At 52.2% G+C, this 11,125-nt stretch overlaps 7 protein-coding genes across 7 annotated transcripts in view; 3 read left to right on the top strand and 4 right to left on the bottom strand.

Moving 5' to 3' along the window:
• PPTG_00982 (hypothetical protein) overlaps positions 1-239 on the bottom strand; it is a gene marked incomplete at both ends in the record, with an annotated part of 1,315 nt that extends 1,076 nt beyond the window's left edge. The window contains 2 exons of the mRNA XM_008892566.1: positions 167-188; positions 229-239. Of these exons, the coding sequence (XP_008890814.1) occupies positions 167-188; positions 229-239 (33 nt within the window). The remainder of the gene's footprint in view (positions 1-166; positions 189-228) is intronic.
• Positions 240-486: 247 nt separating this feature from the next.
• PPTG_00981 (hypothetical protein) lies at positions 487-1,574 on the top strand. Its single transcript, XM_008892565.1, has one exon. It carries the CDS (start codon positions 540-542, stop codon positions 1,419-1,421), a length of 882 nt encoding a protein of 293 aa, XP_008890813.1. The 5' UTR covers positions 487-539; the 3' UTR covers positions 1,422-1,574.
• A 42-nt stretch (positions 1,575-1,616) lies between these two features.
• On the bottom strand, positions 1,617-2,963 carry PPTG_00980 (hypothetical protein; the record flags this gene model as incomplete). Its single annotated transcript, XM_008892564.1, has 4 exons — positions 1,617-1,721; positions 1,783-1,844; positions 1,915-2,699; positions 2,764-2,963. The coding sequence occupies 4 exons, from the start codon at positions 2,961-2,963 to the stop codon at positions 1,617-1,619; spliced, it is 1,152 nt and encodes a 383-aa protein (XP_008890812.1).
• Positions 2,964-3,742: 779 nt separating this feature from the next.
• PPTG_20818 (hypothetical protein) lies at positions 3,743-3,895 on the bottom strand (the record flags this gene model as incomplete). Its single annotated transcript, XM_008893017.1, has 1 exon — positions 3,743-3,895. The coding sequence occupies one exon, from the start codon at positions 3,893-3,895 to the stop codon at positions 3,743-3,745; it is 153 nt and encodes a 50-aa protein (XP_008891265.1).
• A 1,089-nt stretch (positions 3,896-4,984) lies between these two features.
• Positions 4,985-5,137, top strand: PPTG_20817 (hypothetical protein; the record flags this gene model as incomplete). The annotated part of the gene is made up of 1 exon (XM_008893016.1): positions 4,985-5,137. The coding sequence occupies one exon, from the start codon at positions 4,985-4,987 to the stop codon at positions 5,135-5,137; it is 153 nt and encodes a 50-aa protein (XP_008891264.1).
• Positions 5,138-6,527: 1,390 nt separating this feature from the next.
• On the top strand, positions 6,528-8,070 carry PPTG_00979 (hypothetical protein). Its single transcript, XM_008892563.1, has one exon. The coding sequence runs from the start codon at positions 7,023-7,025 to the stop codon at positions 7,917-7,919; it is 897 nt and encodes a 298-aa protein (XP_008890811.1). The 5' UTR covers positions 6,528-7,022; the 3' UTR covers positions 7,920-8,070.
• Positions 8,071-8,521: 451 nt separating this feature from the next.
• Positions 8,522-10,760, bottom strand: PPTG_00978 (hypothetical protein; the record flags this gene model as incomplete). The annotated part of the gene is made up of 7 exons (XM_008892562.1): positions 8,522-8,668; positions 8,728-8,905; positions 8,981-9,280; positions 9,344-9,672; positions 9,741-9,929; positions 10,018-10,552; positions 10,612-10,760. 7 exons carry the CDS (start codon positions 10,758-10,760, stop codon positions 8,522-8,524), a joined length of 1,827 nt encoding a protein of 608 aa, XP_008890810.1.
• Between the last annotated feature and the right edge of the window lie 365 nt (positions 10,761-11,125).

Here is an 11,125-nt window from a genome sequence, read left to right as displayed (position 1 = left end):
ATGCTGTAGCGAAGGCCATGACTTCAGCGATTGCTTGCCCTGAGCCGTTGGTTTAACGCGAGTAATTTAATGTGAAATTCCACAAAATATTTTAAAAACTGCACTAACCTTTTTGAAACGTTAACTTGACTTATGCCAAGTTTTGTGGCCTTTCACGAAGTACTACCACCCTAAAAGGTGATAGTACTCTTATTTTGTTTTAATATATTTCGTTTTAGCCAGTACTACAAAGCATTCATATAAATGTGCCAACAACTTCCCTGCAATTCACTTATATCGGTATGATCGAAGCACATCAATCACGTTTAACAATGACATGATGCTAAATCATGATGTAAAAGTTCTGATGAAACGGAGAAGGACTGAAGCTCTACAAGTATTATCGGTACCCAGGGTATTATTTCTTTCTCTTATTGTGGGAATCGAAAGAAAATGGTGGTAGTACTTATAGGGTTACTGAAAGGGTAGGTCAATAAATAGCATTCTCACTCTCAAAACTGGCGTCTGAGGACGAAGGCCTTCTTCTCCAAGTTGTAGCCATGGCTCCGCACGCTCCGGAGTCCTCGTCCCCGTTCGCCACCGCTGCGGACGCTAAGGCGATCGCCAGCGATGCTGACAAGCCGTCAATGTCCGTTTCGGAGCCGTCTCAGGGTTGGCGCCGCGACATGCATCTCGTTGGCGTCATCTTCCTTGTCAGCACGGCGCTGCTTGGCATAACGCTGCACACTCTGGTGATCTCGGCGCTCACAGACGCGGAGTGGGGAGCTCTGCGACTGCCGACGTCGCTGGAGGCTGCGCAGCAGCTAGGTGAGACGCTGCAGAGCTTCTCGGAGCGCCAGTCAGGCTCACTGCTGCTTGCACACATGGGCTGCTACCTGTACCTGCAGACTTTCGCCATCCCGGGCACCGTGTTCTTCAACCTGCTTGGTGGTGCGCTGTTCGGCGTGACGCTGGGCTTTCCGCTTTGCTTGGTTTACAACACGCTGGGTTCCGTCTTCATGTTCCTACTGTCGCGTCGCTTCGGCCGCCGCGTGGTCACTCGCTTCTTTCCGCGCAAACTCGACACTTTACGCGGTATGCTCGACGCGCACCGCGACGAGATGGCGTTGTACATGATCTTCTTGCGTGTGTTCCCATTCACACCCAACTGGTTCATCAACATGGCGTCGCCGCATCTGGACATCCCGCTGGGCCAGTTCACGCTGGGTCCGCTCATTGGTCTCATCCCGTACAATTTCCTGAGCTGCAAGGCTGGCCTCATCTTACGTGAGCTTCGGTCACGCGGAGATATCATCGACACAGCCACCACAGTGCAGCTTATCGTTGTGGCAGCTGTGGGAGGTCTCGTGCTGCCCCGACTCAAGAAGCATTTCGCCACGAGCTCTGCACCCGTGGCGACGGCGCCGATCAAGCAAGACTAGGTGACTAGATGTGATGTATTTCATATACTCAGCGAGTCCGCAGGATATTTTTTTTTCTGGAGACTTGTCTCCTTTATCAAGCGAAGTCGCTGTAGATAATCTTATTTGAAATGTGCCTTGTGATTTTTCTTTTCATTCAATTATTAGTTCGCGCTTCATAAATTACATGAAAAATATCGAACGTCACCGAAGATATCAAGAAGCAGCGGTTGAAGTGTGGTACTCCTCGAGCAAATGTGCGATCTGAGCTCGCCTTATCGGCATCCGAAATGCCGTCGCTAGTACTTCGTCGGTTTCCACCTGAACGCATCAAAGCATTATCAGCACAATGACAGCCTTCAAGAGCTCCAAGTGTGCACACCTTGTTGGGTAAATCGCGGAAGTAGTCCATAATAGTTTCAAACTTGGCGCTCAAAAGGGTCTCTACTCACAGCATTCCACATCAAACGTCAGGTTAGCGTCGTCAGTTACGTCAAGATACGCCCGGACGTACTCTGCGAGATCTTCATAAGTGCTAGTGCAACGCGATAGATGACCTTCCACCCCTCGTGTAGGAAGGCATCCCAGACTCGAGTGACAAACTCGAAAGGGAAATTATACGTGAACAGTGTGAGGAACCACTGCGTGAGATACATGGTCGGGTGCAAACCTTCATTCTCGAGATGAGCTGAAAGTTGTGGCATGAGCTGCTTGAAGAGCCCCTCAAAGATAAAAGTCACCTCGGGTACCTTCGGCATGCGTGGACGGTACAAGTCTGCGAGCCCATAACGCTTGTGGTTCAGGCATGCCACAAGCAGCCAGAAAGCCTGTTGCTCCGGCATGTAGCAGAGGAACATGGCCGTTAGAAAGCCCATGCCTTGGCAATAGCCCACTTCGGGATCGTGCAGCGAGTATGCTTTGAGGACGTTCATGAGAGCGCATTGACCCAGCGAGGAGCGGTCCCGGAATAGTGAGTGTTTGGGGAACGTGCGTCCGATATCGCGCGCGATCGTCTCTTCACAAGGAACTTGAGTAGTCTGTAATAGTTGGTGGTAAGCGCCTGGGTTATTCAGCAGCATTTGCGAGGACCCAGCAAGGTGACTCCACACACGGCCGCGCAGGGCCTCAGGAATGCCCTTGCGAATACGCTTCTTGAGTGTGGCAGCGTTCCGTAGCTGACAGACCTCCCAGTCCTCAAGTTGTTTCCCAATCATCTTGACCCACTTCTGCGTGCGGCGGTTCTCGAGCCACACTGCGTGTTTGTATGTGGTGGATGTAGCATGGCCTCCGTTGTAGCGCCTGCAACAAGAGCAAGACATTTTAAACACTGTTCTGTCGGTGCTTTATTACGAGCAGCACTGACTTATCTGTGACCAGGAATCCGTAGCGATCGACGGGCGATAAGAGGAATGCTACCGCCAAAGTCTTAGAATTCCTTTTTTCTGCTTTAGGTTCCACTTCATCGGGGCGAGGTGGCGCCAGGGTCTCGGGGCTCGCGTCACTCTTGACCCCGGAGCACTCTACATCCTCGGGATTCATGACGGTCGCGTTCTTCTCCAGCATGATGCTCTTATCTTCACTCAGTGCTGTTCAGCTTCGCTTTTTCCGGTTTGCTTGGACCAGAACACTTCTGCAACGGAGAGCGATATTTTTGCTGCATGGTGCTGTAGCCATTTTGGGACCTTCAACGCACAAGTTGAAGTGTGCAACGGTGATGGACCAACGACGATGGTACATGTACAATACATGTACAACAACAACAATTGATTCACCATGTCAAGAAATCGCGCCGTGAGATGACTAGCAAGATGTAGCAAGTGCTCACGAGCTGCATTGGACCAACCATCGAGGCAACCAGATTCGGAGCCAGACACAGTGTGCGGCACACCGGATGTGTCTGAGCCGGGATCCACAGAGACAGCATCACACTGAATGACTCGACTGGCTCGCCTTCGGCGTAAATCAACACGGTCAAAGATCGGGCGAACTCCCGCCAACTTTTGGCTGGCAAGTGACCGCGCGACTCGACTCGAATCCGGTTGCACTTTTTCTATCGTACAGCTCCAGATTCCTTTCTGGAACTTCCAGACTGGAAAGCACCGCCGAATCTCCTACGGACACATCGCTTCTGAATCACCGTGAGCTATTATGCGTCTCCTCGGCGGTGGGCCACAGCGCGGCACTTGCGCAATGCAAATGGCTCATGGTGCTCTCCGGCATTGCTGTCGCCGTAGTCCGGCTTTCAGCGACGCCCATCGAGCCCCGTTATCCTGAAGTGGCTACGTAAGTGATTAAAATTTACCGTACGTATCGAAATACGTTCGGGCGAACGCACTGTGCACTCAGTGCACTGCACTGTACGTTGAAGCGCGCGAAGAATGACTGCGGTTCTGACTGGATGGCTTCGTTCCTAGCGATATCATGTCCAGCGAAGATTGCTTGAGGCCGCCCACAAGGGACTTGAGCACAGTTGCTGCCGCCACCGAGCTCTTCATCGGGAGGAGCCCCACTCCCGCAAGCGTAGCGTATGGGGCTGCTTTCCAGCAAACCCTACCCAGCCACCGACATGGGCACGAATGAACCGAAGCGCGGTTTCATTTGGGCTCGAGTTTTACGGATAGAGCAAAGAGAGAGAGAGAACTGAGTGTGCAGGGTTCAATCAACGGTAGTCCAGTCGGCCCCTTTGGTTGGGTTAGTTACCCTTCGGTGGTGCCATGTGTGAGAGTTTTTTGTGCTGCCGACCTTTGAGGTGGTCGGCAGTAGTTTAAGGGGGATACAGAAATTAACAGAAAAGCATTTTCAATCGTGTATCGTTGTTGAACTTCCACAACACGAACGTTGTCCTAAAAAAAAGCTGCGTGAAATCTGACCTTAGACAGAGTCGACTCGGTTTCTGTTTGCATTTGCCCGAATGTATGCGACTTGAGACCGGTATGGGGGGCATTATATGTATTATGATGGATAAACTATTTCAATAGCAGTTAGCTGTGATGATCGAGTTCCAGCAAAAGTATGAAAATTTCATATTGAAGATTCCTCGGTTAAGAAGTACTACTTCATTAGTATTCGATTCAAATGCGAATGACCTGATGTTTATCCTAATGCTGTAAGGCCCGCACATTGAACAGTAAGCTGGAATGCAATAGCAAACTCCTATTCAACTGTGCAGTAGCGTTGGTCAACCTGCGCGCTATCCGCTCAAATTCGTGACCCAGCGCGGAAGCGAATATGACCCGCCTTGTTTCATTACGATAACCAGTCTTCATCCATATTCTTAAATCAAGAAGTACCAAGTACCAGGTATTTGAATTCAGCTACTGCCGGCCACCTCAAAGATGTCGGCAGCACAAAAAACTCTCACACATGGCACCACCGAAGGGTAACTAACCCAACCAAAGGGGCCGACTGGACTACCGTTGATTGAACCCTGCACACTCAGTTCTCTCTCTCTCTTTGCTCTATCCGTAAAACTCGAGCCCAAATGAAACCGCGCTTCGGTTCATTCGTGCCCATGTCGGTGGCTGGGTAGGGTTTGCTGGAAAGCAGCCCCATACGCTACGCTTGCGGGAGTGGGGCTCCTCCCGATGAAGAGCTCGGTGGCGGCAGCAACTGTGCTCAAGTCCCTTGTGGGCGGCCTCAAGCAATCTTCGCTGGACATGATATCGCTAGGAACGAAGCCATCCAGTCAGAACCGCAGTCATTCTTCGCGCGCTTCAACGTACAGTGCAGTGCACTGAGTGCACAGTGCGTTCGCCCGAACGTATTTCGATACGTACGGTAAATTTTAATCACTTACGTAGCCACTTCAGGATAACGGGGCTCGATGGGCGTCGCTGAAAGCCGGACTACGGCGACAGCAATGCCGGAGAGCACCATGAGCCATTTGCATTGCGCAAGTGCCGCGCTGTGGCCCACCGCCGAGGAGACGCATAATAGCTCACGGTGATTCAGAAGCGATGTGTCCGTAGGAGATTCGGCGGTGCTTTCCAGTCTGGAAGTTCCAGAAAGGAATCTGGAGCTGTACGATAGAAAAAGTGCAACCGGATTCGAGTCGAGTCGCGCGGTCACTTGCCAGCCAAAAGTTGGCGGGAGTTCGCCCGATCTTTGACCGTGTTGATTTACGCCGAAGGCGAGCCAGTCGAGTCATTCAGTGTGATGCCGTCTCTGTGGATCCCGGCTCAGACACATCCGGTGTGCCTCACACTGTGTCTGGCTCCGAATCTGGTTGCCTCGATGGTTGGTCCAATGCAGCTTGTCAGCTAACGCGCCTCCTTGATGCCGATCCGTTCACTGCCATTGCTGTACGGCCGGCTGATTTACCTGCAGTGGCTCTGTATTTCGTACATGTAGAATTGTTGATGTCAGCTTACGCACCAGAACGCTCCGGCCGGAGTCCGGCGTTTTCATCCAACACGGCCGTGTCGATGTTGCGCAATGCAACTTGGCGACGAAAAGATCTGATATCGTCGTGAAGATGGCTCCGGTCGACCACCTTGATGCTACATTTACATCTTTCATCGTGCTCGTCATCCCACAGCTCGATTTTCTTGAATCAAGCGTTGCTGGTTGAAGAGGCTTGCCGACTGGGTAAAAGTCCACTTCAAATCGAGGAGCGTCGTGATACAGGTAATATTTTGCCCAGCACCACGAGGCAAGTGGAAGATTCAAAGCTGAAGCCTTCAGACCCCTACGTAGAAGTCAGCTAGGTTTGCAGAGAGCACCAGCTTAAACATGCAATCAACCTGCTGCTCGGACTGCTGGCTTGATAGGATCGTCGACATTTGGCGTCACCCCATGAGAAAATGCCCAAAGCACACGGCGTATGCCATGTTTCTGGCAGCATCGAGCGAGTCTATGGAGCTGTCGATGTCAGTGTGGTTGCCAACGTCAATCACGGGCCCATCCAAAATGGTCCCACATGCCACTGCTATCCTACTCTGCATGTTGTAGGGACTGACCCCATAAATAATTTACCTGCTATTTCCGGTCAGTCAGTATTTGCGGGTTCTGAATCCGCAACTCATAACATTCTGGACATGCAATACACATCAACCACCAAAATATTATATCAGCGACTTGTGATAAATCCGCTGAATGCTAGCAGGAATCACAACGCAGCTTGATTCTGCGCGGCCGCTTCCTACTGTATCGGATAGTCGCGGGTTTACGCCGATGGACAGAAAGCCCGGAGAGGCTTTATGTCCAAAAAGGCCCGCTTGCGTGTGCAGTACCAACCCGCGCGCAGGTCGACTTCATGAGCACTCTGTCCAGTGCTTTTTGCCTTGGGACACCGGACGGGTCTGCGGCGCGACAGTCGCGCTGACCTGTTGCCAGCGAGTGTACTGAGCAAAGGAGCCGGAAACTCCGTAAGCGTGCGCCCCAAACCTGCTCTCTGAATCCACCAGTGACAGTGGGCGGTATCAAGGCAGTGGCTCGGCTTTGGCCGTTACCTTTGCTGCTTACACTGGCTGTCTCTATGACTGGCTGGTCCGGAAAATCCACAGTCGGCTGCTGTGGTTTGCCTCATTTTCTAAAAGGTCGAGCTCGTCGCTACTACATTTTAGCTAACAGGAGTCCCTGGGCGTTCTGCCCGTAGTATAAACCCTCTCCCGACTCCGTAACATGATGACCGTGCTGCCGCTCACTGACACGACCACGACCGCCAGCAAGAAGCGGCGTCGCAGCATCGAACCCGTGGACTCGAGCAAGATTCTGGCCATGCCGCTCAGCATGTCGCCGCGCGCGATGGCGTCCAGCCCCGTGCGCGCCGCCGTCAAGGAGAGCGAGGAGCTACTGCGCCGCAGCCTCATGGGACTTTCGCTGCAGCTCAAGCTCAAGATGATTCTCGTGGAAGCCTGGGCCTCGGACATGAACAGCGTCGTCATGGAGCGCAACCTCTTCTCTATCGCCAAGGAGCTAGCTATTTTGAAAGAAATGGGCGTCTACGAACAGCACACGTGCGTGCGCTTCCTGGAGCTAGCGCGCAACCGCATGGCGCAGCTCCTGGAGCAGACCGAGCGTCACGAGACGCTGCACATGGAGGCCGAGCAGATGTGGACCATGGCGCTCATTCAGGCGCAAGAAGCCGTCGCCACGCCGCCCACCAGTCCGTCTGCCGTCAGCGAATTCCCGCTCCTTAGTGGCTTCGACGCCAGCAGCCGCGACATCTCGGTACTGTGGCGGGCCATGTCCATCGCGCGGGACCGCGGCGCTCAGCTCTGGCACGAGAACAAGCCCGAACAAGCGCTGCCCTTCCTGTTAGCCGCCGATTCATACATGAAGCGCTTCACGCTTAAGTACCAGCGCCTCAAAGTAGACCACGCCATGGTAGACACACTCCAGAAGCCGCCTATGGAGCCCAAGCACACACCCACGCGCGTGTCGTTCGCCGAGGAACCACAGGTCATGGGAGTCGCAGATGCCGAGGTGGATCGAACACCCATCTGCCCTACTAAACCGTCCAAGCTAGAGTCGCTACTACTCCGCACATCGCGCGAGTTCCCGACGCCCCCATTCTAGACGCTTATGATTCAAACTACTCAGGTCTCAACGGAAGGCCCACGTATTCTAGCTAGCTATAGTAACTTATGAGCAGAATGTTCAGACAAATCATCCCCACACTCTGGTTTATTTGGCTTCCCAATTAATTTCCACTAGCCTTCCGTCGCCGTGTCAAGTTTCTTCTGGCATCAACAACGCCGCACCGATGAGCGAGGCGGTTCTTCAGCGTCCCACTGCACATCCTGTCAGGCATGTGGCACTTCTGAGCCGGAAACCATGTGCATCGTATGTTACACGGTGTAACATTCACAAGGCTTGGAAAGAGGCGTGTATTATCTGCCCCTTATCTGAGTTCGTCTCCTATCGAGTGTTAATCGAATTGACGAGATATAGGCGTGTTGCTGAAGTGGTTTTGGACACTCGAGTGTATTGTATAGAAGCAGGCAAGTTATGTTGCACCTTGCACGAAGCTTTACGCCTTCGACCTTCACTTGTAGTCACGAGTTACTGTACTGTAGTCGTCCGCTTGCATGTGTCTCCATTCCGACCTGCCTGTCCATCTCATTTGTCGTCCAACAAGTGCTGTTCCTGGTCTCCAGCTCGTCTGCATCGTGCAACGTCTAGGCCTTGAGCTTCCAGAGTTTCAGCTTGAAGCCGAAAAAGTCGGACGCGGTAGACGAGAAGGCCGATAAGACCACCACGCGCGTAATGTTGTACAGCAGCGGATTCATGGTCAAGCCAGACACCTTATTGGGCGAGTTCAGCTCCTGCAGACATAAAGGTCAGCATCTGCATCCAGTATGGAATGCTCGTTTCAGAAACGTACCTTTAGCAGCTTGCACGCGAGCTTCAACACGTTGTTGGAGACCAGAAGCTTCTCCTTTTTGTGAGGCTTGGCCAGCAGACGAAGATAAACGTTCATCTGTTCAGTCAGCAGCAGCGATGTGTTCTGGTACTTCTTGTTGATGTTGGAGCCCAGCATCATGAAACGCAACATGAACACACTGTAACGATAAACAACCAGAATGTTGGTTAGCACACGTCAAAGCAATACCACAACAGTAATCCAAGCAACGTACGAGGAAAGCATGCACCAAATAGCCACTTCAATGTGGACGATGCTCTCAGGCGAGAGCGAACCAGACCCGTCCGAGACGGCTTGCATGCCCATGACGACGAGCAGCACGAGGATGATAAGGAACGACGTAGACACGATTTCGTCTGCTGCACGTTGGCGACCTTGACGCTTGAGCCATGTACGTCCGCCACGTAATGAGATCCACGCCTTGATGTTCACTACGTTCTTCAGACGGAAGTGGGGAAGCTTTGCCAAACGCGAGCGCCGTGACGACGTCAGCGCAGTGAAGCACTTGGCATATCTGATAAATAATCAAACAACATGTTAGAATTCAGTATTCCACGCTTCAAGCTGTTATACGTACAGGAATCGGCGGTGGTATGTGACTTCGGCGTCTGCGAGCGCAGCAAAAATGATCGAGGCCAAGTAGTACGTCGACAGCATGCAGGAAATTGAAATGAGTGATGCACCAGACGCGAGCTCTTGCGCGTGCGTGTACATTCGGTACGCAGAGAGCTCCTTGGACAAGTGGGATATCCATGAGAGTACTTCAAGTGGGTCCTGCGTCACTGCTACACAGTCGAACTCCTGGCATTTAAGTGCGCAGCGCAATGCAATCGGCACTAGCGCGAGTATTACCGCAGATACTTCCGCAACTTTGCGATAGAACATCCGCGTGGGCGTTGCTTTCACCTAAAAACGAGAAGCACAGAGTTTTCAGGATAAGTTGGTCTTGACAGCACAAAAGTGTCGATTCTCACCTTAGCAAGGATTGTATTCCGCAGCTCAGAAATGGACATGGCTCGTTTCACTGGAAAGCCATCTTCCCATACACATACAGTCACGCGTCTTCGAGCGAACTGATCGACAACACTGTCCAAGCCTCCATTTATCAGCGGCACGCGTGGTGGCAATGACATGGGCGGTTTGCTTAAAGCAGCTCGCATTACCTGCATTTATTTCAACAAAAATCAACCAAAACATGTGAGTTTTTCGGTGTTGCACTTTGAAAAACACAACGCAGCAACCAAAACGTACGCGTTTCGGTGAGGTCGGAGCAGAGCTACTTTTGTGTGGGAACATGTTGTCGTTAGTATTCGACTCGTCGCTGGACGAGGACGAGTTGCCACTGTCTTCGTCGCTATCTGTGCCATCCGAGTTTTCGGATTCTGCGAGTCCTGACCCCAGTCCCGAAGCTGCAAGTGACGTGTCTGACTCGGAGCTGCACACGTTCTCTGCCTGCTTGATAATGGGGGATAGGATCTTGACCGCTGCGTCGGTATCTGGCGCTTGCAATGCGCTCGACACGCGACCGTAGCCAATCGCCACTAGAAACAACAAGAAGATAGGGAAGAACACCTCGAACGTGTTATGCGGCGACGCGCTCTTGTTGTAGAAGACGTAGACGCACACAGCCACGCCGTGTAATACGTATAGAGCCGCCGCTGTCTCGTAAATCCACGGCTTCTGTCTCCAAAACTTCGCATGGAACGGTAATAACAGTGCACGGGTGAATCCTTCCTGCACAAGTTTGCGGTCGTGGCTTGAAGGTTTTGTGTGGAAAAGCGCCGACCTGTAAGTATTACCTAGTTAGCACCACTAGAAGAAGTTTCGCTGGGCTTAGAGACGCACCCTTTGATCAGGTCGAAGTCGATGAGCTCGCGCGTGAGGTCGCGTTTGAGACGCTGCTGCTGATCCAGCACTTCGGGAGATGAGTCGGCCTTGCGATGCAATCTCTTGGGATTTAGGCGCCGCGGTGGCGTAGGGAATTCGTCGTCCATTTCGGCTTGTGTGTGTGTGTGTGTGTGTGTGTGTGTGTGTGTGTGTGTGGAAGTGCGCGAGTTCTCAAAATGGACACAACGGGCAAACCAGTCAAGTGCTTTTACTAAGTCTGCGACCGCTTGTGCTCAACGAGTAAAATTGGATAATGAATGCTGTTGTCATTTGTAGCGACAGAGACGGAGGTCAGTGACAGAGCGACAGCGCGGACGTCAGACTCGATACTCGTCTAAAGTGATGGGGTTGATTGTGCAAGAACTTACAAATGGTAAGATTAGGCACTCATAACCTGCGGAAAATAGATCAGCACATCGAATGGCGCGAACGAAAGCGAGTGCGAAAAGACGCACAAAACCAACTGAAGTAA

The sequence above is a fragment of the Phytophthora parasitica genome (genome assembly GCF_000247585.1).
Source record: "Phytophthora parasitica INRA-310 unplaced genomic scaffold supercont2.1, whole genome shotgun sequence".
Lineage (NCBI taxonomy): Eukaryota > Oomycota > Peronosporomycetes > Peronosporales > Peronosporaceae > Phytophthora > Phytophthora nicotianae.
The sequence above is the reverse complement of the archived record's forward strand: the minus strand, read 5'-3'. Positions and strand labels throughout refer to the sequence as shown.

What these genes read in the sequence shown, in the direction of transcription:
- PPTG_00981 (XM_008892565.1), top strand. Translation starts at nt 540, where the DNA reads ATGGCTCCGCACGCTCCGGAGTCCTCGTCCCCGTTCGCCACCGCTGCG.
- PPTG_00979 (XM_008892563.1), top strand. Translation starts at nt 7,023, where the DNA reads ATGATGACCGTGCTGCCGCTCACTGACACGACCACGACCGCCAGCAAG.